Source organism: Ochotona princeps, chromosome 26 (assembly GCF_030435755.1).
Source record: "Ochotona princeps isolate mOchPri1 chromosome 26, mOchPri1.hap1, whole genome shotgun sequence".
Lineage (NCBI taxonomy): Eukaryota > Metazoa > Chordata > Mammalia > Lagomorpha > Ochotonidae > Ochotona > Ochotona princeps.
Genome location: NC_080857.1, coordinates 24,160,912 through 24,188,757, shown reverse-complemented (window position 1 = coordinate 24,188,757; position 27,846 = coordinate 24,160,912). Strand labels below are relative to the sequence as shown.

At 40.9% G+C, this 27,846-nt stretch overlaps 1 protein-coding gene across 5 annotated transcripts; it reads left to right on the top strand.

Annotated features, from left to right (window-relative positions):
- GARIN2 (golgi associated RAB2 interactor family member 2) lies at positions 1-27,846 on the top strand. Of its 5 annotated transcripts, XR_001168176.2 has the most exons (9): positions 1-88; positions 1,619-1,757; positions 4,558-4,766; positions 6,678-7,212; positions 8,570-8,817; positions 22,159-22,187; positions 24,531-24,655; positions 25,580-25,673; positions 27,746-27,846. XR_001168176.2 is itself a non-coding variant. In XM_012926768.2 (8 exons), exons 2-8 carry the CDS (start codon positions 1,623-1,625, stop codon positions 27,747-27,749), a joined length of 1,254 nt encoding a protein of 417 aa, XP_012782222.2. In that variant the 5' UTR covers positions 1-88; positions 1,619-1,622; the 3' UTR covers positions 27,750-27,846. The 5 variants fall into 5 exon arrangements, 4 of the variants coding, with proteins under 4 accessions (XP_012782222.2, XP_058511402.1, XP_058511400.1 ...); XM_012926768.2 differs by lacking the exon at positions 24,531-24,655; XM_058655417.1 differs by lacking the exons at positions 1-88; positions 24,531-24,655 and adding an exon at positions 196-290.

Sequence of the window (27,846 nt, the reverse complement as noted above, 5' to 3'; positions counted from 1 at the left end):
ACTTCATCATGAAAAGGAGGAAGCCCAAACTGAAGTGAGTTTAAAACCTCGTCTCCAGCAGCAGGTTGCGGCCCAGCCCTCAACTGAGGTAAGAGTTAATGGTGTATGTGTGGATGAAAACAGCCGGAGCTCCGTGAGCACATTCTCGTGTGTGCTTTCCTCCCTTCCTTTCTCTCTCTTCTCTTTACTTCCCAAGCTTTTCCTCTCCTCTCTCTGGGCAGTCAGCATTACCAAAGCAGGTGCTTACAGTGATCAACTTTTCTTGATTTCAAGAGGCAACATGTGGACTGGTATGAGACCCCCCCCAAAAAAAACTGTAACTACTCTTCCTTCTTTGGGTTCTGAGGTATGCCTCCCCACTTCTCACAGTGCAGCTTGCTACCTCTTTCTGGGCCACCTAATCTATTCAGGACTGATTTGGGAAGGAACTAGAAGAAAGGCAAAGAGAAAGGGCACTTCCTATATTCTTTTGCTCCTGCTTCTCTCTCCCCACCTCCTTCTTCACCCTGACTTTTCCTGACCTCTGTCCAGACTGGCATCTTTCACACCCATATGTTAGAGCACTAGGCACAGGGCTGAGCATCAGACGACAGCATGAACTTCTCCAGTCAGTGTCTGAGGGTCTGAATCTTAGTTTGGGGACTTTGGAGCTGTGTAAGTTGGGGTGCATCATTTTCTCTCAAATCTGAACTGCATGGTCTATAAAATGTTTTAATAAACAATGTTTATTAAATGTTTAATTAATGCTTATTAAATGTTTATAAAATGTCTAATAATGTTTTAATAAACAATGTTCCAATGTTTAATACTTTGCTTACAAAAATGGATTCCCAATGAAACTCTTAACTATATCTTGACAATAGGATGCCTGACTCTCTGCCATTGTCCATGTTCACAATGATGAACATATGACTGATCATGAAGAACTATACTATAGTAATAATATAGGGGAACTCGGTGGGGGGGGGGAAGGTTTGAAAGGGGGAAAGGAAACCCCAGGGCCTATGGAACTGTATCATAAAATAATAACAATAATAATAATAATAACAAATAGGGTAGGGAGGGAGCAAAGGCAGGAATCAGAAACTCAACCCAGGAGTCCCACAAGGGCGGGCTTTTTGACAGTATGAAAATTCTGTACTGAATTGTCACATACATGTGGAAAATATACAAACCATAATGTAAAAAAATGGATTTAAGAATCCTACATAATAGAAATAGTATTAGTGCTATTGATTAGGGAGATTAAAAGAAAAACCAAAGCTGGAGGCAGGGCAGTGTATGTTGTGAGATCTGGAGAAGCCTTCCCTAACCTCCCTAGGGAGTGTTTGCCAGCTATCCTGCAGTTACTTTTATCATATGCATCTCTTTTATCCTCTATGGCCCCAATCTACTTCTAATTTTTGACTGCTTACTATCAGTGTTCCCAAAGAGTGTGAAGTACACATGAGTGGAGATCTTGTAGATCCCATTTAGATGACTCTACTGGGCCAAACATATTACAATGTTGATAAAATTTGCTGAATTAATGAATCATTGAAACAATCACAAGACAGATTTTCTATGTATCCAATAATTATGCTTCTATTCCCTTTATTTTTTGATATTTGAATGTAAGCACAATGAAGAAGAGCAAGAGAAAGTCAGTTAATGAGCAAGATGCCCTTTGTGATCCAGGAAATCTTCAAAATATGTTGGACAAAGGAGAGTATGCCCCTTTTGTGTCTCCTCCCATGTTAGAGAGCAATTTTATTCAGGTAAGTAACACCCAAGCCTTGAATTAAGTTTCAGTAACTTCAGTAACTAATTTTCTCAAAAACCATGGAGAAGGTTGGGGGTGGGGGAAGAGTGTGGAAGTTTTTATTAACAACGTGTTTGTTTGTTTGTTTGTTTGTTTATATACTAGTTTACTTGAGAGGTAGAGAATCAGAGAGAGACATAGACAGAGTTCCTACTGGCTGATTCATTCTAGAAATGACCACAATAGCCAGGACTGGACCAGGGCCCAAACCGGCAACTAGGAACTCAATCCTGGTCTCTCGTGTGGTTGGCAGGGACTGAACCTCATGGTCCACCACGCTTGCTGCACAAGGTTTGGGTTAGCATAAGCTGGAGTGTGGAGTAGAGTCAGATATGGAACACAGCTATTCTGACATGAGATGCCAGGGGTCTCAACAGGTACTGTAACCACTAGGCTAAACATCCATCCAAGAATTATTTTAAATGTGATGCAAGAACATGTGATATCATTAAATAAATAGTTTTTGCAATTTTAAACAGCCTGAAATAATCATAACATTAAAGAGACATTCATCGTGAAAGTTCGCAGCAAATTTTTATGAATTCTTCTCTAACTCTACCATCATTATTGTTCTACTATAATGATCCCAAAACTACATTAAGTAATTTTTGAAAATATCCTGTCACAGGAAAGCATTCATGTAACTTCTTTCTTAGACCTGAAAACATTTTAAGGAATAACATCTGTGATGAGCTAGGGACTGTGATGGATCCTCACTCTCAGTTCTGAAGATTAAAGACAATTGTCAGACGGGGTTGGGGATGAGTGAAGCCACTGCAGTGCATCTTAAAGCAGTGCCTAGTTTCCTCTAGACATTCAACATTTAAATATTTAGACAAAGAAACGGAAAATGAGACTAATGGGATGAGCCACGCCTCTAAAGTTGACGAAAAGCATCGTGTCCAGCACCAAACAAATCTATTCGCTCTAACTCCAACACGTTTGGGAGTCTACACTGCTGATTCTTTGGAAGGGTGACAGGGAGTACAACAGACACTTCAAAAGGTAAACTTCACCCTCATCTGCTCTCTGAGCGCTACTGTGACCTCTCCACCTGCAGGATGCCACCAGCAGCAGGTGAAGCCTACAGACAGATCAAGTTACAGTGATGTCCCAGGACACTTGTGACAAGTTGTGATGCGAAGAAGTTAACCTGCAACAAACTTCTCTCTTGGGCTTTTTTTTTTCACTCTTGTTCTTACGCTATTTTCATACTTTCTTTTGCCTACTCTAATGAAACTCTATAGCATGTACCCTACACTGGTAGGGATAGCAAGCAGGCTACACACCAGACACAGCCCTGTCATAATTTTCAAAGTCCTATCCTTCAAGAGGCACAACCAGGACAGGTATTTAGCCTAGCAGCTAAGAAGTCAGGATGCCTATTTTGCATGCCAGAGTATCTGTTTGGATTCCAGCTCAGGCTCCTGACTCCAACTGCCTACTAACGTAGACCCTGCAGGCAGTGATGACAGCTCAAAGGATTGGGGCCCTGCCTCCCACATGGGAGAGTTCCTGGCTATATTGCAGGCATTTGGGGGAGTGAATCACTGGATGGGAAGGGGTGTGTGTGTGTGTGTGTGTGTGTCCCTGCTTATATCCCTGTCAAATAAAGAAAAAATAACCAATCCCAATTAGTACATTTGTAGTCTTCAGCTGCAAACTACCAAGATTCCTGACTCAATTGACTTAAATGAAAAAGACAATTACCTCAAATACAAAGCACCTCCAGCAAACCAGCTGTCTCCTGGGAAGACCCAAGTCCTCTCATTTTGTTCTGTCACTTTCAAGGCATCACATACACACATGATAACGACAGCTGCTGGCATACGTGAGATACAGCTCATCCTGCTATCTCCCTCTAAGGTTGGCTAGGATGACCTCCACCTGAGAAACCTCCTGGGCCCACCAGGAGGCTCCGCCTAGGGCTCACTGGTCAGGTCTGGGTCACACGCCCTACTAAAATCAGTCATTGGAAGGGAGGAAAGCAGGAATTGGAAACATCTCCTTTTTGGTTAACCAGAATTTAACCCTTGAGGGCCTGGCGGCATGGCCTAGCGGCTAAAGTCCTCACCTTGAACGCCCCAGGATCCCATATGGGCGCCGGTTCTAATCCGGGCAGATCCACTTCCCATCCAGCTCCCTGCTTGTGGCCTGGGAAAGCAGTCGAGAGGATGGCCCAAAGCTTTGGGACCCTGCACCTGTGGACCCTGCACCCGCGTGGGAGACCTGGAAGAGGTTCCTGGTTCTTGGCTTCGGATTGGCGCAACACCGGCCATTGCGCTCACTTGGGGAGTGAATCATCGGACGGAAGATCTTCCTCTCTGTCTCTCCTCCTCTCTGTATATCTGACTTTGTAATAAAAAAAAAAAAAACACCTTGTGTGTAAATGTGTGTAGCTTCTGAGAGCTGCGAATCAGATTTTTACCAGTATTTTTACCTCTTATATCCTCACTCTAAGTTAAATCCTTCCCCTTTTGCACACTCCCATAGCATCCTAATCTTGTACTTGGGCACACTTCATACAATAACTGTTAGTTAAATCACGTTACTTAAATCATGTTTGCCCTACATGGAAGGCACCAACAGATCAGGAACTGTTTACTATATTATCGCAGAAATCCATAAGAATATGAAACAAATCCACTATAATTCATTTTTCCTTTATTTCCTGTCCTATGTCACACTGCTCAGGTAAGCCAAACTGATGCCTAGATACTGATAAAAATCTAACGGGCACTGTTCTCTACCCTCAGGTCAACAGGAGAGGTGAATCTATTTACCTTCATAACCGAGCCAACTGGGTGACTGTGGGCATCTGTTCTTCCAGTTCCACCAAGAGGACCCCCAATGTGATGCTGCTGGCGCATCTGACACCTGTTGCCCAAAAAGATACAAATGCCTCAGAATCCCTGTTTGAAAGCCACCTGACATGTCCTTCGACAGAGAAACTGGTGCTTACCAGGTGTGCTACAAAGAGAAGAGGTTTAGAAATCTGAAAACAGATCTACAGCATGATTCAGCCATTGCATCCCTGGGAATTTACCTAAACTAAATGAAATAAGTGTGTGACAGTTATTTGTACACCCACCTTTATTACAATTCGGTTTACAATAGCTAAGACATGAAATCAACCCTGACGCCCACTGGTGGATGACTGGATAAAGAAAATGTGGTATATATACACCATAAATACTACTCAGCCATTAGAAAAGAATGAAATACTGTTATCTGCAACAAAATGGCTGCAATTGGAAACAAGTGTTCTTAGTAAAATAAGCCAGTCCCAAAAATATAAATATCATAGGTTCTCCCTGATCTGTGGTAACTAGCACACAGAATACAAATATATATATAAAATCTATATGAGCAAGATTGACATTTTAATATTTAATTATTGTTTACAACCTTTGTATACACTTTTAAAGAACAGTAGGGTATTTTTTTCTACTTACTATTTGTTGAGTTCCTAACCTAATGGGGTCTTAAACCTATGATTATGAAGTGAAATAAAAGTACAGCATTAGAAAACTGAAAAAGAAAAGAAAGAAAGTGCATGGGTGGATAACATTTGGCAGTAGGGATGGTATGGTGGGATACAGCAAGACCAGAGCCCTGCCATTCAAGATCACAGGCATTTAGCACTGTAGTTTAAGACACTATGTGGGGACCCGGCGTTGTAGCCTAGCAGCTAAGGTTCTCCCCTTGCACACACGAGACCATATGGGCGCCGGTTCTAATCCCGGCAGCCCTGCTTCCCTTCCAGCTCCCTGCTTGTGGCCTGGGAAAGCAGTCGAGGACAGCCCACAGCCTTGTGACCCTGCACCCGTATGGGAGACTGGACTCCGGACTCCTGGCTTCAGATCGGCTCAGCCCCAGCCTTTCTGGCCACTTGAGGAGTGAATCAACAGAAAGAGGAGCTCCCTCTCTGTCTCTCCTCCTCGGTGTATAGCTGCCTTTCCAATAAAAATAAAAAAATAAATCTTTTTTTAAAAAGATACTATGTGGGGCAACAGGGTTGTGGCATAGTGAATCCCAGTTGTTCTGCTTCCGATCTCTTACTAATGAGCCTGCGAAAGCAATGGAAGATGGCCCAAGTGCTTGGCTGCTGCAACTCTGAGGGAGACTCCTGGCTCCCGGCTTCAGCCTGATCTGCCCCAGCCCTTGTAGCCACTTAGAGAGTGAACAAGCAAATAAAAGTGCTCCCTCTCTCTGTTGCTCTCTCTCTCTTCCTTCCCCCAGCCTGGATGGATGGATGGATGGATGGATAGATAGATAGATAGATAGATAGATAGATAGATAGACAGATAGATAGATAGATAGATATTTTTAAAACGTTGGCATTCTGATGTTTCAATACACCAGCCTTTAAATATATGATTAAGGTCAAACAGCTCTCAAAAGCCCCTATCCAGACCAACCTGGAACATAACTGTTGCCCCGAGTCTCACTTTGTTAGTACAAAATTCAAGACAAAGGCACTTTTACTGGCCTCCAAATAGTTCTCCTGGTGGTGCTACCTTTGCATTTTTTTTAAAGATTTATTTTTATTTTTTATTGGAAAGGCAGATATACAGAGAGGAGAGACAGAGAGGAAGATCTTCCGCCCGATTATGGTTCACTCCCCAAGAGGCCGCAACGGCTGGAGCTGCGCCAATCCGAAGCCAGGAGCCTCTTCCGGGTCTCCCATGTGGATGCACGGTCCCAAAGTCTTGGGCCGTCCTTGACTGCTTTCTCAGGCCACAAGCAGGGAGCTGGATGGGAAGCGGGGCTGCCGGGATTAGAACCGGCACCCATATGGGATCCCGGTGCATCCCAGGTAAGGACTTGAACCGCTACACTATCGCACCGGGCCCTACCTTTGCATTTTTTGCAGGTTTATCCCTCTGCAGTTTGTGACTCTTTCTGTGCATGACGCTGAGAATATGCGCCTCAAAATCAAGCTGGTGAGTGGCCGAGCCTACTACCTGCAGCTCTGTGCCCCTGCCGACAAGCAGGACACCTTATTTTCTCAGTGGACGGACCTCATCTCCCTCTTGAATCAGGAGAAAGCCAAGGTTTGCAAGGTGTCAGAGGTCTCTAGTGTCTCAGAAATCACCAACAGCACAGAAATCACAGACTCCATGGACATCATGGATGTTGCGGCATTCTCCGCCGTGGCGAGCCAACGTGTGTACCCATACACAGATGTCGTGCACGTTATGGAGAGCATAGATTTCTCCAAACTCACAGATGCCACTGATATTACCGATGTCACCGATGTTCCAGAAAATGAGATCCCCGAGGTCCCTGAGATAAGAATTGTAACGGAGGTCACGGAGCTCACAGACCACACTGAGGTCGCAAACTTCTCAGGGGTCATGGTGGTATTTGAAAACGATGACATCATCAAGGCCAAGCAAGAGGAAAAGGTAAGTGATCCAGAAGACTTTCCATCTTGGATGATCAAGAACTAGAGCAATAACTAAGGGATGCTTCTTGGTTGGTTGACACTGGTTATCCAAATATTACAAAATATACTCAGAGTAATCTAATAGATTTTTAAAGTTTTATTTAAAAGGCAGAGAGAAAGTGAGAAAGTCTACTCCCACCTGCTAGTTCACTCCCCAAACTGCCACACTGGCAAGGGCTGAGCAGGCTCAAAGCCAGAAGCTGGGAATGCAAATCTCATCCCCCTATGGTTAGTAGGAACCCAATCACATGAGCCCTCATCCCTGCCTCCCAGAGTCCACGCTGGCAGGAAGCTGGAGTTAGAGGCCAGAGGCAGATAATCCAGGTATTCTGGCATGGGACACAGGCCAAACCCCAGCTCCTGAATAATTTAAACACTGAGGTCCAATCTCTAAAGCGTGGTATAGAGAAGTTAGAAGATGACTCCTGAAACATTCAGTGACCAACCTCATCACTGGACTTACCCAGTATCAGATAGCACTGATGAAGTATCAGAAAGGGCATGATGGAGAACTTCCGAGTTGGACTCAGGAGACCCTGCTTGGTGGAGCAAGCCCTGTGCTGCATCAGGTTAAATGGCTGCTTGGGATGCTCACAACCCATGTCAGAGTACTGATTTGTATCCTAGTTATTCGGCTTTTGATCCAGCTTTCTGCTAATGTGCCTGGGAGGCAACAGATGATGACCCAAGCACTTGAGTTTTTGCCACCCACATTGCAGACTTAGATATATAGCTAAATATGTATATACCTATATTCATCTAAAGGAATTGTATAAGTGAGACCAGCATACCAAGAAGTGAAAAAACATTGGAGCATGTATTTCTACTCCCAAATAAAAGATGAATTCCCCATGAAACTGTTAAATGTATCTTGACAATAGGATGCTTTTTACCATTGTCTATATCTACAATGTTGTGATACACTTAAATAACAGAAATGATATACTTGTGATTGTTGCTGAAGGATTATAGTATTCACTTCTCCAACTACTGGGAGAGAGGCCCCACTCTAAGGAAACACTCTAAGTGCTAATTGCCTTGTGTGAAATGGTACTGGGTGTACATGACCACGTGGGCTTTTGAATGCACTGTGTGAGGCTGCACAGGTGGGTTGTGTTTCCCACACCATCTGCCTCGAGTGACTCTGAGCTTCACCCAGTGGCCATGTAGCCGATACTAAGACTTGCTTCCTCTCTGTTGTACTTGTGCATTGGGAGGCACTCAGAAAATATGGGTTAGATACTGCTCTATACATAATTTATTTCTGTGTGATGCTCTTCCAGTACCTGACTCTCTGCTCTTTGCTGTTTTCAAAGGATAAAACAGAAAATGTTCTGAAGCCTGGGTGTCTACGTGATACAAAAAGTAAAAATGAGGGCAGAGTATCCCCAAAACGTGTCACCATCTCAAACATAACACTGACTTTCCAAGGCGAACGGTGTTTCCAAACTACTTTGACTCCTCTAGAAAGTGAAGCAAACACATCCAAAGAAGTGTATCATAAAACCTCTTCAGAAAAGATAACTGATTTTAAAAACCGGGTTCTCAAGTCTGTCAGCTCCAGGTATGTGAGGCAGGAATGTGCTAATAGGGTTCTAAGAATGAAATAATGTAAATGGTGCATACTTTAAAGTCACCGTAACTGGGAAATTTGCCACTGTCTAATAGATGGTGGGTATTGCAGGATGATACATTATAAAAGTCAACTTTTACTTATCCACTTTTTGGTTCTAACTTAGCTAAATTTTATTTTCACATTAAACTCACACCACTCAATTGGCATTCTGGGCTGTGTGCCCATGAGGATCGCTATTGTGTGCTTAGGAAATGTCATAGATTCATAACTTTGACATTTTGAAATTGAGGCAATTATTTCTAGCGTGATTATGGAGATATTTTCTTTTACAGAGAGGGGGGTAGAAGAAGAAAGAGCTCTTCCACTGTCATCACAGGTATTTGGGATGGAAGATCTTTTTCTTCTTCTACCTCTCTCTCTGCTCAGCTTTGCTTTCATATCTTGGAAATGTTAAAGTAAACAGACAATTTTAACAAAAATGCAGAGACACAAAACTGGCAAAATTGAAACTGAGAAGCTGAGAAATTTTACAGAGTTCTCGTTAAAGAAAACAATGTGATTCTGACTTTTACAGCACAGTTTCTGAGATACTATAATAATTGTCTCTATTTTATTTAATGTTTTCTTTGAAACATGTAAATACATGCCAGACTGGGCTACAATGTTCAACCACAATTAAAAAAAAGTAATAACAAAATATGGAAATACAGAAAAAATACTATCTTGTGTTCCTAACATTTTTCCCAAAGACAAAAAAAGGAAGAAAATACTAGATTAATCTTACTTGTGACAATAGGTACTGAAGTCTTACAAACTTAGCAGAAAAAATACAGCAAGCTTAGTATAAAATTAAGAAATTTTGTATCACTATAGAAATACAGAACAGGAAAAATGATATTGTAAGCATAACTGATAATTTTTTATATATTCTTAAAGATTCATTTATTTTTGTTTGAAAGACAGAGTTATAGGAAGAAAAGAGACAGAGATCTTCCACCCACTGGCTCACTCCCCAAATGGCCACAGTGGCTGGAGCTGGGCCAGTTGGACCAGGATCCAGGCACTTCTTCTGAGTCTCCCATGTAGGTGCAGTGGCCCCGGGATTTGGGCCATCTGCTGCTTCTTTGCCAGGTGCATTGGCAGGGAGCTCAATAGCAAATGAAGCAGCCAGGACTTGAACTGGGGCCCATGTGGGATGCCAGCATCACAGTTATGGGTTTAACCTACCAGACTACAGCATTGGCCCCAAATTTTTTTTTTCTTTTTTTATTACAAAGTCAGATATACAGAGAGGAGGAGAGACAGAGAGGAAGATCTTCCGTCTGATGATTCACTGCCCAAGTGAGTCGCAACGGGCCAATGCTGCGCCAGTCCGAAGCCGGGAACCTGGAACCTCTTCCAGGTCTCCCACGTGGGTGCAGGGTCCCAAAGTTTGGGCCATCCTCGACCACTCTCCCAGGCCACAAGCAGGGAGCTGGATGGGAAGTGGATCTGCCGGGATTAGAACCGGTGCCCATATGGGATCCCGGTGCGTTCAAGGCAAGGACTTTAGCCACTAGACCAAGCTGCCGGGCCCTGCTCCTAGTATAAATTTGTAACAAAAGAATTTCTTTATTAAAAATAATGCTGGATCTCATTTGAATTAAATATTATTTCAAAGGCTAAAAGAAAACTAACATTATGAAGATTTTTCTGTAATCAAAAAATTTGGGGCTGGGCCTGGCGGCATGGCCTAGCGGCTAAGGTCCTCGCCTTGAACATACCGGGATCCCATATGGGCGCCGGTTCTAATTCCGGCAGCTCCACTTCCCATCCAGCTCCCTGCTTGTGGCCTGGGATAGCAGTCAAGGATGGCCCAAAGCTTTAGGACCCTGCACCCGTGTGGGAGACCTGGAAAGAAGTTCCTGGTTCTTGGCTTTGGATTGCACAGAACCGGCTGCTGTGCTCACTTGGGGAGTGAATCATCAGATGAAAGATCTTCCTCTCTGTCTCTCCCCCTCTCTGTATATCTGACTTTGTAGTAAGAATAAAATAAATCTTAAAAAAGAAAAAAAACTTAGGAGCAGAATTCTGCAGTACAGCCAGTTAAACTGCTGCATGAGACATCCTCATCCCATATCAGAGTGCCTGAAGTGGAGTCCCACCTCTGCATATGATCCAGCTTCCCACTAATACGCACCTCGGGAAGCAACAGATGATGGCTCAAGTTACTTGAGTCTCTGCCATCCACATGGGAAATGTGGATGAAGTTCCTGGCTCCTAGCTTTGACCTGACCCAGCCCCAGCTGTTAAAGGCACATCTGCCTTTCAGATAAATAAGCAGGGGCTGGGCTGTGAACAGCATGTAAAGCTCTCGCTGGCCAAAATACTGCTGGCCGGAAGTTAATATTTAATGCAACACTAATTAACATCCCAAAATAGCTCATGAAAATGATTTAATTATTTAAAAGCATGCAAAAGAATAAGGGTAAGAATGTCTACAAAATACTAGAATGGAAAACATCTACAGGAAATTTTATTGTAAAATCTGAAGCCATGTTATAATTAAATGGCCATTAGAACCACTAGTGCTGGACCCTGCACGATGGTTCAATGGCAAAAGTCCTTGCTTTGCACACACCATGATCGTATATAGGTGCCAATTCATGTCCTGGCTGCTGCACTTCCCACCCAGCTCCCTGCATGTGGCCTGCAGAAGCAGCAGAGTGTGATCCAGGGCCTTGGGACCCTGCATCTATGTTGAGACCCAAAAGAAGCTCCTGGCCCCTGGCTTCGGATCTGCTCAATTCTGGCCATTGTGGCTACTTGGGGAGTGAAACAGCAGATGGAAGATCTTTCTCTCTTTATCTCCTTTCTGTAAAATCTGCCTTTCCAGTAAAAATAAATAAATATTTAAAAAAAAAACACTAATGCCTAGTTTAGAATTAGAAATAAAAATGTGAAAGTAAATTCAAACTGGTATGCATTCTAAAAAGGCAAGGAAAAAGCTAAATTCTAGGAAATTTTGGTTTTTAAAATATATGCTATACCTTAAGAAAAGAGAAAGTTGTTTAAAAACTAACTAAAATGAGCTAGAAGAAAATGGAGTGATATCACTACATTAATTACAGAAGATCTTTTCTTGCCCACGAGGCTGCAGAAGTAACTTACAATTGCCAAGTCACCCAGTAATATTTGCTAAGTACCTCCCGTGCCAAGTATTGGGCATACAGAAGTAAAAGTAATCAAATTCCAATCTCATAAAGTGTTTTATTCTGATAGAGGATAATAAACAAACTACATTATGCCAGCTGGAATGTGCTGTGATTTTTTTTTAAAGAAGCAAACAATGGAGAGTAATTTGAGGAAGGAAGAGAAGTATTTTGTAAAGCTATCAAGGGCATGTGCTTTGGAAAAGGTTTATTTGATCAGACTTGGGAAATCTGAAGCTCTGGAACAACTCAGTCCCAACTTGACTGACTGCAAAGCAATTACAAACATCTACCAAACAAATCATTTTAAATACAGGCATAGATACATCAAGAATGTCAGAACTGAGCAGGAAAGGAATAATAGATGACTTCACTTACAAAAGTGGTTTAAGGGAAAGAACAGAAAATTTACTCCAAAATACAAAAACTTCCAAGAGATCTACTTTGCTGATAATTAAATACAAATTAAATAATCACCACCTAACTTTTTGTTGGGTGTCAAACACTAACAGTGTCACTGTGAATAGTAGGGTGCTTTCTGTAGTGACTTGGTGCACTACAAACAACTATGCCCACTGACATATAGGAGCACATGTCAAAGAAATAATTCAAAGGAGAAAGTAACTGATTTGAATACAGTGTTTCACAATTAAAGCCTGTAAGCAACCCAAATGATCCCTGGCAGGGGAAGAGCAAACTGAGATATTGCCTAGTATGTTAATTTAGCCAACCACTAGGTCCCATTAGGACAGCAAATTGGCAGCTTCAGGAACGAGGGTTGGACCTAGGGGTTTAGTTGGTCAAGGTCCATATCACCTGCTCCTGACTGACTTCCTGCTAATGTATAGCTAGGAGGCAGCAGTGACCATTCATTTGAACTCCTGCCACCCAGCAGGAGACCTGGACTAACCTCCTTTTTCCCCAGGCACATTTAAACCCAGGCACTTGGGTCTAGCAGATACAATATTTTTTTCTCTCAAATCAATAAATATGTCTTCAGTAAAATGTCAAGCCAAAGGCCGTATGACCAATAAGGAAGTATAAACTAGAAAAATAAAGTTAAAAGAAAAAGTACTCATACCATAGTTTGTTTCTACATACAGGAGGGGAGAAAACGACTCCTTGCTTCTAGCTATTAACACAGGTTCTTGTTAAATTGTGTATGACTGACTGTATACATAATTTACAGAACATTCATGCTGTATATAGGGGAGACGGTTTAACATAATGAGAGAATGAGCCTTGCATCTCATCCTGATTCCTCTATCTCACCAGCTTTGTGATCTTGAGCAAGTTACTTCATTTCTTCAAGGCTTAGTTTCCTCGTTTGTAAAATGGACTAATATGTGCCATGAGATCTGTTAAACCAATTTAAAGACTACATTTAAAAATGCACAATGCTTTTATGTTAAAAGAATATAAAGCTAAAATATCAAATGGGAGGAGAAAAGTTCAGATTGTAGAATAGAACCAACAAAAAAATCGAAGGTAGATTTGATTCACACTGAAGACAGTATAGATATGGTCCTGTACCATGCAGAATCTCTAAAACAAACTTTCCACTCTTCTAACCAATAAGCTGGATCCAGGGAAGAACTATAAGGAAGAAAAAGCACAAAACTTGAAAAATTTGTTTAATATAAAATAAAAAACTACAGTGATAGGAAAGTGGGAATTAACAGGTGACAACTGCTACATTCCAAAGTATAAGGAAGGACACAGAAGGCTAAACTTAAAAGTGAATTTAAAATAAAAATTATTTTAGGGCCCGGTGGCATGGCTTAGCGGCTAAAGTCCTCGCCTTGAACACCCCGGGATCCCATATGGGCGCCGGTTCTAGTCCCAGCGGCTCCACTTCCCATCCAGCTCCCTGCCTGTGGCCTGGGAAAGCAGTCGAGGACGGCCCAATGCATTGGGACCCTGCACCAGCGTGGGAGACCTGGAAGAGGTTCCTGGTTCCTGGCATCGGATCGGCGCGCATCGGCCCGGTGCGGCTCACTTGGGGAGTGAATCATCGGACGGAAGATCTTCCTCTCTGTCTCTCCTCCTCTCTGTATATCTGACTTTGTAATAAAAATAAATCTTTAAAAAAATTATTTTAATACAAAGGAAAATTTCATTATAATATAGCATTCAACCCACTAAAGACATATACATATATAATTAATTAGATACTGGCAAATAAAAGAAACAGTTTCTATAGATTGTGGAGTCTTCAGAAATTTGTCAAAAGCAGACATTAAGCCATTTGTCTTGAATAGATACCTGGCAGTCTCCTGCCAGGGTCTTGACACATTCATATTTCTTATTATGTGATTTAGTCAATGGAAGATCTGTGAAAACAAATGATACTGCTAAAACTACTTAAAAAATGTTTATTTATTTATTTGAAAGACAGATGTACAGAGAAAGGAGAGATAGGTCTTCTACCTGCTATTCATTCCCCAAATGGCAATAATGGCTGGAGCCGGTCACAAGTTTGGAGCCAGAAACTTCTGGATCTCCCACATGGGTGCAGGTACCCAAGGTTTTGAGCCATTCTTCAATGCTTTCCCAGGCCAATAGCAGAGAGCTAGATGGAAGTACAGCAGCCAGAATACAAACCAGCAATAATATAGGATGTTGGCACCACAGATAGAGGCTTAGCCTCCTACACCTTGGTGTCTATCAAAATCAATTTTAAAGTCATATATAAGTGTGCTCTGGAGGATTCCTTAATGGAGTATGATAGAATGAAGCCATAGTAATCTGGTAGGTTTCAGGGTTCCAAGAAACAAACAAGTACAAAGGACTAGGGACATACTAGGTACTCAATAGATGATTGTTACTAATAATTAATTTTCAATTACATAAAGCTGGTTAGTATTTCTAAAAATATCTTACTCAAAAATATCATTTTTCTCTTTTTTAAATAAAAAATCCATTTTATCTTTGATGATGTTTATATAGTTGAGAGAGATGCATGCCCATGTGGACCACTGATTAGGGTGGTGAGGGTTGAGAAATGGAGGGAAGTGGATGAGACAACTGCCTCCAATACCCTTTTTTCTTCCTGTATCTGGGAAAATTGGGGAAAGGAGGGGAGAGGGCTACTTCCAGCAGCCCAACCATATCAGTACCCAAGAATGGGGGACAGTCACCCGGTATCATCCCAAGTTCCCCAGTGTGGAGCATGTTCTGTGGTTACTGTTTAAGTAGTTTTGATAGCTCTGAGATGGTATTGATTCCATGGCTCCAAGGTTAAAGAAATTCTTCCAAGGTCCAATTGCTGACATAGTCCACCTTAGAGTGTCCATTCACCCAGATACTCACTGTAAAAGCTTGACCGGGAGAGCTGTCCAATTTTTTCTGCCCTCCATGGTACTAGACAGATGTCTAGAAGGCCTCAATTAACTGGTTTTCATACCCCTCATGTGCATCTGGGTTTGCCATCCACTGCACAGGCCTCAGTAACCAAGGAGACCCAGTTCTGACACATGCACTCCACGGTGAGACCACAGATCCTGTGATTTTCCCCATGGCTGGAGTTCTGAGTCCAGTGGTCCAGTTGGTGGGGAAGGACCTCCAATGAAACCTCCCCAGAGATAACCCCAGACTTGACTCACGTCAGTCTACAGACACACTGGTGTTTGCAGTTGCCTGGTCAGTTCTGTGCCCAGCCCCCTCATATGCAAGCCAGTGGATGTTGTGGCCCAGCCTAACCCTGCCTACCACACTCAGGTCTCATGAACACCAGCGGGAACTGCAGCCTAGCTAGAGTGACCCCAATAATCCCCACCAGTCCCTGTTCCTGCACATAGCCATATGTGCAGCAGACTTGTCCAGTCCATCCTGGATCCCATTCAGCTCTTGTACACATCAATAGATATTAGAGCTTAGCCCAGCTGAATCGACCCACTCTCCGGCCCATACTCATGCCAGTGGGTGCCATAGCCTGTCCAGCTAAGCCCACACCCAGCCCTTGTTCCCATGCTCACTGGTGGGAGCTGCAGCATAACAGAGATACCAGAGGGATGCCCATAATTTCCCTACGAGGTCCATTCTCTGGCCTGGATCTTTTTTTTTATTTATTTTTAAGATTATTTTTTCATTGGAAAGGCAGATATACAGAGAGAAAGACAGACACAGAGAAAGATGGAAGATCTCTATCTCTCCTCTCCGTAAAATCTGCCTTTCAATTAAGTATATATATCTATCATTTGATACCTAGGGTTCCTATACTTAACATGTGGCTGCCAGCCCACCAGCTATAGTAGCACCTGGGAACTTATCTGTTAGAGTCATAAATTCTCAGGCCCCACCCTGTCTTCCTGAATGATAAGCTCTGAGGGCAGCGTGCAGCATACTGTGTTTACTAGACCTCCAGCTGATTCCAACACAAGCTCAGGTGTAAGGACCACTGCCTTAGGAGAAGCCAGTCCTCTGCACAAAGCAGGATTTACCAAGAATTCTTCCCTCATGAAAGCTTTTCTTACGATTAAAGAAAATAAGGTATTCCTGTAAAACTCACAGGATGAACCATCGACTCAACTCATGGAAGCCTTCTGCCAGAAATCCATCCTATGTAACTAGGAACTCAAAAAGGAAAAATAAAAAATATATAGTTTGATGAGGGAATTTAACTTGCTGCCATCAGAAAAGTTCCCACTTTCCACAGAAGGCACAGAGTAACTGAAATATTTTCCCCAGAAACTGTTATTTCTTAGTGAGAACCCCTGACCTGCTTCCTTGATACTGACTGTCGGGTCCAATATGTTAAAAGATCAGGAAGGACAAAGATTTTAAAAGAAGAAAGAAAGAAAGGAAGGAAGAGTAAGGAGGGGAGTGAGACGTGAAAACCATTGGTCAACAATAAAAGGGAGGAATAATAAAAGTTGCAGGGGGCTAGAAAATGGCTATGGCTTTTAGACCAAGCTTTAAATCAAACTTATTTAGGACAATCAAAATTTGTCCTAAATCATAATCCATCAGGTCTGATGCATTACTCTTTTGTATTTCATTATGTCTCAAAATCATTGTCTGCACTTATCTAATACTTCATAAACAGAACAAATCAACATTTCACAAGATAAACTATAAATCATTTCAGCTTTGCCCCTTGCCCTTTTGTGTGTAATGAATGCCCTAAACCACTGGATTAACATCTAATGATCTTTTAAAATTTAATAAATCAGTTTTGCTACATTGTAGATTTACAGGATTAAGCAAATAGTACATAATTTTAAAATTGTATGTATAGAAAAAAGAAAAAAGAAACATCCCTATATGTGGTACATTTGTTACAATCAATGAACTAATATTAATATATTATTATTAACCATTATTAACCATAGTCCATAGCTTACATTAAGACTGATTTCCTCACCTAGATCAGCTTTTTCTTTTCTCTCTTTCCTTCCTTCCTTCCTTCCTTTTCTCTCTCCTTTTTCTTTTTTCATTTGTTCTTTCTCTCTCTCTCTCTCTCTCTCTCTCTCTCTCTCTCTCTCTCTGTTTCTTCCTTTCTTTCACACAAACTTCCCATCCACTGGCTCACTTCACAAAGGCCAGGATGGGTTCAGGGCCAGAATTTGGAACCAGGAACTGGGAAGTCCATCCAGGTCTTCCAAGAGATTGGCAGTAACCCAGTTCTTTTTTTTAAGATTTACTTATTTTTACTAAAGATTTATTTATTTATTATTGCAAAGTCAGATATACAGAGAGGAGGAGAGACAGAGAGAAAGACCTTCCCTCCGTTGATTCATTCCCCAGGTGAGAGCAACAGCCAGAGCTGAGCCGATCCCAAGCCAGGAGCCAGGAGCCAGGAACCTCCTCCAGGTCTCCCACAGGAGTGCAGGGTCCCAAGGCTTTGGGCCATCCTCACTGCTCTCCCAAGCCACAAGCATGGAGCTGAATGGGAAGCAGAACTGCTAGGATTAGAACTGGTGCCCACATAGGATCCTGGCACGTGCAAGGTGAGGAGGACATTAGCTGCTAGGCTACTGCACCAGGTCCCTAAAGATTTATTTTATTTTTATTGGAAAGTCAGATATACAGCGAAGATGAGAGACAGAGAGGAAGATCTTCTGTCCATTGATTTACTCCCGAAGTGGTTGCAATGGCTGGAGCTGTGCCTATCCAAATTCAGGAGTCAGGAGCCTCTTCTGGGTCTCCCATATGGGCGCAGGGTCCCAGACCACAAGCTGGGAACTGAATGGGAAGCGGGACTTAGGAGATTAGAACCAGCGCCCCTATGGGATCCTGGTGTGTGCAAGGTGAGGACTTTAGCTGCTAGACTACTGTGCTGGGCCCAAGTAACCCAGTTCTTAGATCCATTACCTCTACCTCTTGGGGTCTCCATCACTAGGCAGCTTAAACCAGGAGTCAAAAAGCCAGGAATGAAATCAGCCACTCCCATGTGGTATGTAGATGTTTTAAATGACAGCTTAAACCACTTGGTAAATGTGTGTCCTCAGGTTCTTCATTGCTTAATGAAATATTAAAAACTATGAGGAAAAGTTACATTTTTAGAGTGAAAAATACATTTTCAGGTGCCATGTTTTGTGCCACTATTAAAATCACTACTAGAAATGGTGAGGGGAAAAAATCCTTCAAACAGCACAAATTTAAAATTGTAAAGGTTAAAAGATCTTAAAAATTAGCAAATCTCAAAATCTTGAAGGCTTTGATCCTGCACTGCTTCAGCTTGCTGGGCCACTAATCTGCTGATTCTTCTGGGGAGAAATAGACAAAAAACACTAAACGACAAATTTGGTGCTAAGTAATCCTCTTAAGCCCAATCAATTTAATGCGGCACAGATTCCATTTTATTGCCTATTTGCTTCAGGAACAGAATTACTAGCTAGGGTCTAATGTGAGAATGTTAATTATGAATGAAAAATGTAATAGTATAAGAGCTGAATGGAATTCTCCAAGAGTTTATTGCAGGACATTTGTAGGATTTAGTCAGGACTACGAAGTTGATGAGTAAGTTCCATATATAGTCCTTTTTCTCTGACACCATGAATTTCAATGACCTTTTATAACTGCGTACTTTGGAACACTGAAAAAAAAGTTGAACAATGACCTTGTTGGATATTCTGTCCTCAGCTTCATGGGCCCTTAAAATGTAAATTGAGCAACATTAATCTAGATCTGTGAAAGACAATGGAGACTTAAGCTTTTCTCTGCTGTCACTTCAGGTCTTTTAGAAAAGAATGATTTACTTCATAAAATGTTTATATTCCTCACATTCCTTGACAATAACTCTGCCATGACTCTGCCCTTTGCTTTAAAGGGTATAACAACAAGTGTTAATTTTCATTTCTTTTTAAAATGTTTTCATTTATTTCTTTCAGAGACACAAAAAGTGCCCATCTGCCGGTTAAATTCCCAAATGACCATGACAATTAGAGCTGGGCCAAGGTGAAGCTTGGAGCCAGAAACTCAATCCAGGTCTCCCACATGTGTGGTTAGAAAATCCTAACTGCTTGAGCCATCACCACTACCCTTCACACTACCTCAGTTGATAACTAGTCTCAGGAGTCATGACCCACAGCCAAGAACCAAACCTAGGTACTGCTACATGCAATGCACACCTCCTGATCGGTGCCTGAACTGGCCATTGCTATGACCAGTTAACAGGTCCTGGCGGTATATATAATCATTTTAACTTTTTTTTTTAAGATTTATTTATTTTTATTACAAAGTCAGATATACAGAGAGGAGGAGAGACAGAGAGGAAGATCTTCCATCCATTGGTTCACTCCCCAAGTGAGCCGCAACGGGCTGATGCTGTGCCAGTCCAAAGCCGGGAACCAGGAACCTCTTCCGGGTCTCCCACACGGGTGCAGGGTCCCAAAGCTTTGGGCCGTCCTCAACTGCTTTCCCAAGCCACAAGCAGGGAGCTGGATGGGAAGTAGGGCTGCCAGGATTAGAACCGGCGCCCATATGGGATCCCGGTATGTTCAAGGCGAGGACTTTAGCCGCTAGGCCATGCCGCCAGGCCCATAAACATTTTAACTTTTAAAAAAGCTTGGAAACATATCCAGGGGAATGGAGGCCCTAAGTTGGACTATGTCAGCCAGCAGATCTTGGGTTTCCTCATCCTTGGAGCAATGAAATCAACAGTACTGCAGAACTATCAAAACCACTTGAGCTGAACCCTTGGAACATGTCCCACATCAGGGTCCCTGAGACGACATCAGGTGGCTGTTCCCCATCCCCGGATACTGAAGCAGTTAGGAGGCTGAGTGCAGCTTCTCTCCTCTCCCTGCTTCCCCCAGATACGGGAAGGACAAAAAAGAAAACTGGAAGCAATGGGCTCATCCACTTTCTCCTATCCCTCAGCCCTTCCCAACCTAATCAGTGGTCCACATGGGCATGCATCCTTTCAACTATGTAAACATCATCAAAAATAAAATTTTAAAAATTAAATTTAAAAAACTGGGAGTTTAAGAGTGACTGCTACCATGCATGGCTACCATCATGCACCTATTTTGCAAGGTACATTGACTGGCTATTTCTCAGCTTCTGGAAAGCTTTTATTGCTTTTGTTTGTTTGGTTGGTTGGTTTTTGTTTTGTTTTGTTTTGTTTTAAAGCAAGATTTATTAGAAAAGTTGGGAAAGGAGACTCCCGTCCTAGCAACAGGAGGGGGCTCTGAGATAGAAAGGACCCTTTCCCCCTGCATAGTGGCAGGAGGAAAAGTGAAAAAGAAGACCCCAGAAAGCTTTTATTGTTATGATCAACTTGGATTTAACTCAACAGGTCTATTTGGTAAAGGATATATGAATATTTATTTACAAAATCTTCAGTAAATTATTGTAAGTATTTAAACCTTGACTTTCTGAAAGATCCGTTGTGGTACTTGCATATACTGCAAGAAGAGAAAAAGATCCCAATGGGGATGAATATTTGGCTCGGCAGTCCTCATCAGTCGGGATGCCCACATCCCGTATCAGAGTACCCGGTATGAGTTCCAACTCCTCCATTTTCAGTGCAGCTAACGTACACCCTGGGAGGCAGCAAGCAAAGGCTCTTACATCCATAGCTCCCTGATACCCATGTGAAAGACCTGGATGGGATTTCTGGCTCCTAGTTTCTACCTGGCCAACCACCGGCCATTTTAAGCATTGGAGAAACCAGCAGATTGAAAATTCCTGTCTCAATGTCTTCCTCCCTTTCAAATAAAATGAAGATAATTAATTCAATTAATTGATTGAACTTTAAAAGATTATAAGAATATCTTTGTACATTTGTCTGGGAAGATAATATCTATATTTATGGAAGACAATATTCTTACTCCATTCTTAGTTTCACTCAAGCATCAGTACTTCCAAAATATTTATTGAACATGTGGTCAAGAAGAGTAACTGACCTTAGCTTGTCTTAGCTTGCCCAGAAGACCAAAAAGTATTGTAATTATTGCTATTGATTTTTAAAAATCCGGGGTATAGAAAGTGATCTGCTTTATTCAAAGGTGGAATAATCTGAAAAGTTCACTGCCAGTCTCTCATCTTATCCAATAAACCATTTATAATTTATTTATTTATGTAAATAGTTTGTTTACATTTATTTATGTAAAATATATAATTATTGTATAAATAAATAAATAAATGTAAATAAATTTTATTCTTTTCCTACAAAATTACCAACTGTTGTCATCCCCAGCACAGTTATGGAAAATAGCAGGAAAGAAGCTAGCAGAGGTTGGAACTTTCTCTTACCTAATCATTCCAGAATATACTCCTGGGTTTCTGTGAGATCTGACACATGCAGCATGACTGACCCTATTCACTTGAGCCACTGAGGCACCAGTCAGCTTCCCTCAGCTTCTATGCCAGCAGGAGGGCAGAGAAGAGTTGGGGATGCCAGTAGCCTTATTGAATAACTGGTGAGAGATACAACAAAAATGCGTGGTGTGTTATCACACACAATTCATTTGTATGACTTTTTCAGATTGGATAGCCAGCTCTCATGTTACAAAAGTTTAGGTCATTTTATTTTAATATCATAATCAACAACAGCCTAGGCTTGTTAAATGTGTTTCATTACTCTTCGCAAGGCATTTAGAGAATGACTGGTTATCTCATATGTAGTAATTCTTTTCTAAACACTTATGGTAACAGGCAGATTTTTGAAACACACTGTTTATTTTCACAGGAATGTAAGAACTGATTCAGCCACTTCAGGTATGGAACAAATTCCACTACATGTTTTGTTGTGATCCTTGGTATCTAGTAGTCATCTCTGATTCCTGGAATAGTAGCATAGATAAGAGCAAAGGAATCCAAGACTTGTAATGAATTCCCTTTCCAGACTTTGCCCTATTCTGACAGCCACATACTGGAGAAACTTTTTCAAAGTCCATCCCAGATCTCCTTTAAGTGATAAGGCCATACTCCAGATTTCTCTTTCTCTGTCTCTCTCTTTCTTTCTCTAACTGGTGGAGTTTGTTTTTCTAGTTCCTTAAGTCTAACTCCTAAGGCATGAATCACTCCCTGGCTAATTGTTGGGGTGGAATCCAAAATTACAGCTAAAATTAGGACCTCCTGTCCTTGCTAACTTGTAAGGGGCATGGGTAACAACTAAATTTTTAGTAAATCTAAAATCATCTAGCTTCTGTCTCCTTCCTGCTTACATCTTTAGCCTCTGCCTCTGCTTCACTGTTAGGTAATAGTATTTAATAAGGTGCTCATTTGGGATGGAGTCAGGAAAGAATTGTAAATTTTTTTTCATTATACATTCCCAAGTCTAAAAATTTTAACAACATATTTTGAGGTGCAGGTTGTCTTATTGGCACCTATAGAGATTTCTCTCCATGGTAGCTGCCGATTCATCTCTGATACTTCCTATCTGGGAGATAGAACAGACTTGGTCACAGTGCTCAAAATTTTGAAGGAAACAGAGAACATTTAATTGGCCTAAGTGTAGAAAATAAATAATTTTTCACCAAGCCAGAATACGTATAAATTTTTAAATCAGTTTGTAAGAGTCATATCTATCAAAAATGATTATAGTATTGGTTTCTATGCAAATGGATTTGTCTTTGAGTCTTTTCTCAAGATTCAGTGGTCTAAGGTACCAAAAAAACTGCACTGTAATATGGTTTGGCACATATTCCAATCTTTAGTATTTAACTTAAGAATATTATACAGAAATTAGAAGAAAAATACAAAATCTCCTTTGCAACCTTTGCATTTTATAGATATAAGATCTGTCAATTTCTATCTCATAAAGAAATCAAACTAAATTTGGAGATATTTCAGAAATATCTAGTACAGGCAAATTTTTTTCCTTTCATTTGCTAAAGGAATGATAAATTCTAGTGGCAGCCTTATTATAATAGTTCATATAATTGTCACATTCAGAGGCACTCTGTTTATTTATGGCAATTTGAAATTAATGTAGGGTTTTGATATTGTTATCTTTATCCCTTATGTGATTAATTCTTTCACCTGTCTTCTGGCACAAATTCATTTTCTTCAATGAAACAAGCATGTGATGTCTATTACAAAGGAGGCACTGTGGAAGGCGCTGGAAGAAGGACAAAGAAACTAATAGGACATGGTACTTGCGTTTAAGACGTGTGTGCAAATATCATTAATTAGGATATTATGTCTACCTTAATAAAGGAATCCATTTTAGCTCAGGAAAGCAAATCATGACAGATTCTATGAAGGAAACAGTTTTGAGTTAGGGAAGGGCACAGAGCAAAATGAGAGATGGGACTGTTCAGTTAGAGTAGGAAAAGATGCAGCTGAAAAGCAAGGCAAGGGCCAGATTATGGAAATGAGGGATCATACTATAAAGTTTGGATATAACTATCAGGTAGCTAAATAAGAATCTTAAAAACAAAGAAATGATCAAATTAGGGACGTCTGGAGGAGGGTAGAGGTAGGAAGACCAACCATAGGTACAGATGAAGGGTACCATAGTCTTTAACCAGGTCAGAAGCAGAACCAAGTCAGAAAGAAAACAAGGATGTGATTACCTAGTCAACAAGAATAACTGACTACCTACGGGGACAGGAGGAAGAGGCAGTTCAGCAGACAGCATGTATGAAGAAGGATGCATGAAACAAGCTTAGGAATGAGATTAGAGGAACACTGGAAGGAAAAGATGAAGATATCAGCTACTAAATACTGAGTCAAAAGTCTAGGTTTCAGTTCTCCCTGTACTTCCTGCTACATGGACTTGTCATTTAATCTCCCTGGCTTTCAACTATAAAATGTGTGTATGTATGACTGGGTGGGGAGATGAGGAAGCACAATGAGCTGTCTCAACGTGGCAGTTGGGATCCTATAGCTGCTGTTTGCAGTTTTGTTGGCCAGTCTCTGGCAGGTGAATTGAAAATGGAGCAAAGGAAATCAGCAGTTAGCAGCAAAATTCCACGGTGAGCTTGTAATATCACAAAATTGGCACGCAGTTTTCCACAAAGTATTAATTATTTTCCCCCTTTGCTTTCTTTCATGTACTTTCTCACATCTTTCCACTTTTTTCTTTCATGTCTTCCCATTTGTTTTCTTACTTAGGCTTGTACAGTTTTGCAATTTTTCCCCTGATTACCATTTCTGTCCCCCTTTTCACTCTCCTGTAAATCACTTTTCCCTTTCCACATTCTTACCCTTACTGTATTTGACCTCCAAGAAAAACAAAGGTTAGCCTAATTTTAATCACCAAATTCATTAAACTTAGTCTGAGTGAGAAATACGTCTATAATTCTACTTTCTATTCTAAACTGAAGCCAGAATGATAACTGCTTGCTCCAACAATAAAATAAATTCTTAATGTTATTAAGGACATCTGATTGACATTCACCCAGTTCTTGATTCCTCTTTCAAACCTCTGAGCCGTTAGCGAGAATTACTCTTTTTCTCCTTTCTGCCTCAGGTTTGGATAAAGTGGTACTTCGAATGCAGCATTTTTATGACAAGGCTATGCACTTATAAGGCAGCATGTAGGTTAAACTTGTCCCTTGAGATCTGAATCGATCTCTCCTTTCTTGATTTTTTTTTTTTAATTTTTCTAGGTCATTTGGTCTTTTGTGATTTATTTATACTGATTCAAAAGATAGAATTATCTACAATCTTATAGTATTTTTTTCCAAAATGGAAAGAAATGAGACAAAAGATATCCATGAAAAGAAGGGAAAATCATTTATGAAACATCAGGAGTTTCCATCCTACCCTCTGCCCCTTCTTTGTTTTCCACCTATGACATATTGCAGATTAAATCCGTTAGAATCCTAGGAAGCCAGATCCATTCCTGCTTGTGAGACCCAGGCTAGTAAGAAAAAGGGAGGGAAGTCCCTACATAGGAATGGGTTTGTGAAATCCAACAGTGAGTTCCATGGGAAACAATAAAAACAATTGTTACAAAGTGGTTAGAACATGACTTGAAGACCCAAATTAAGTTCTCTCTCCCTCCATGCTTTTTTTTTTTCTCTTCTGCTTTTGGCTTTTTTCTGTGTCTCATTCCTTTCTAACCATCTCTCTTCCACATCTCCCCTTTCTTTTCCTTTTTCCCTCTGGGCTTTCTCCTTCACATAAAATCTTCTAATTTCCTCAACCTCGTGCCTCAGCTGTCTCCCACTTTCTCAGGGGGAATGATACAAGAAAAGAAAGAAAAGTGAAACAGAAAAAGACAAAGTCAATGGAAAACCATGAAACACAAAGGTAACTTGCAAAAATTATGTCTCTATAAACCATACCACAAGTTCACAAAACGTTAATAAATTAAATCTCATAACTTGGAATCAAAGTAATTCTATTGTAATAACAATAGATATGAAACTGATTGTTAAGGGGTTTGTCATTGTTTGGACTCTAGAATCCACCTGGGATCAAAAGATAACATTAGAGCGAGCTTCAGGTGAGGCACTGGGAGAGCATTACATGCTGCTGCAGCTACAGTGAATTCTGTTTCTTGTCCAACACGGCTTTGCTTCCTCATTATGCTCTTCCCAGTCTGCTTTCTCAGATCAGCAAACACAACCAAGGCCTCTTTCTTTCATTCTATAATTATATATTCAGAGTACCTTCAGGGCTTGTACACTGCATAATGGGAACTCCATAATGCCTTATATGCAGTCTGCAAGACAAACAACTGTATGTGATGGTCCTGAACTGCTATTAGAAGTTTCCTTGACATACCAATGTTACAATGAGTTGCTAAACAATAAAACATCTCTTAACCATGGTAGCAACACCCAGTGGCATTGCATTTTGACAAGAAGATAGGTAAACCAAGGACGGCCTTGGCAGCAACCATTTGTCCATCTTGTCAGGCTCTGCTAATAGAATCGAGATACCCAGCCTTCTGTCACTCTGTCACCAAAGCTAAGTTAGCTTTTGAGCATTTAGTTCATCAACAGGACGCTATCAGGATGCATACCACGGATAAGAGAAAATGTGACCCCAAACAAGCAAATGTCAGAATCCTCTGACCTGTACATACAAGTGAACTCTTCAAAAACGTTCTTGGAAAATACACAATATAAAGAACTATGTGTGTGTATCAAACTTTTTTGGACCAAAATAAATGTATCTTTCCTTCTTTTAAAAAGATGTGTTTTATTTGAAAAGCAGAGTTACACAGAAAGAGAGAGACAGCAGAATCCTCTATCTGCTGGTTCACTCCTCAAATGGCCGCCAACAGTCAGGATTGACCAAGGCTGAAGACAGGAACTTCTGGGTCTCCTAGAGAGGCCCCAAAGCCTAGGATATCTGCTGCTGCTTTCCTGGGCACATCAGCAGGGAGCTAGATCAGAAGTGAGGGAGCCAGGACTCTAACCAATATCCATGTGGGATGCTGGTATTTCAGCTGGTGACCTAACTCACTGTGTCACAACACTGGCTCCCATATATGGCCTACTCTATGTCTATTGCTACTTCTTTCACCCCTTAGGAATGCTCTTGTTATTCCCTTTAACTTGCTCTAAGGCAGTGGCAGTCAGTGGTGGGGAGGCATACAGGTCCCATGTACAAGCTCCCTCTAGGAGAATAAATTTTCTTAAAAGATGATATAATACTTAACAGTTGTTTCATCCTTCAACTGATACATTCTGTAACCATGAAATTTCAAATCCTGGAATCTCCTTAAAGGAGATGGGCAAATGCACATGGAAATTTTGACTTCTGACACTGAAAAGGTCATTCCCAAATGTTTATATTGTGAAAGGCTGGCATACAGAAAAATGTATCATTATTCTTTCACCATTTCACCTTCATTCTAATGGTGAAAAAATACTAATAAAGATTTAATATAATCATAAACAAAGTAATGTGGAAGATTTCATCTAGTTACAACTGAAACAATGCAGATGTTACATGGTGCCCTATTTACAATGGATATATTAAAGTGTATGTAAATCTCATGACCAAATTTCAGAACTCAACTTAGTACAGATTAAGAACTTACAAATAATTCAGTGACACATATGTAAATCTTACAAAAAAATAAAAACCCATGATCTTCAGCCTAACATTTTGAATGAAGGTTCTTATGTAGAAACGGCTTTTAAAAACACATATTTTAAGAGATTAAGATATTCTTCTGATACTGTTTCTACTTTCAAAAATGGGATTTTATCTGACTAAAGAATATTTTTATATTAAGATCAAAAGCTGTATCACTAAATTTCCTTGTGCTGCATTTTTAAGTAATGACTTAAAATATGTTCTGTGTTTCAGACTTTTGAATTAAATAAACTGATCTGCTCTTCTTTTCTTTTTTTTTTCCCCACCAGATAAATACAAGCTATTAAACTAAACAGAAGCACAGCTCAGGAAAAGATGAGGAAAAACACAGCAGTGTCTTCCATGTGGCAGAAATAAAAGCTACAACTAA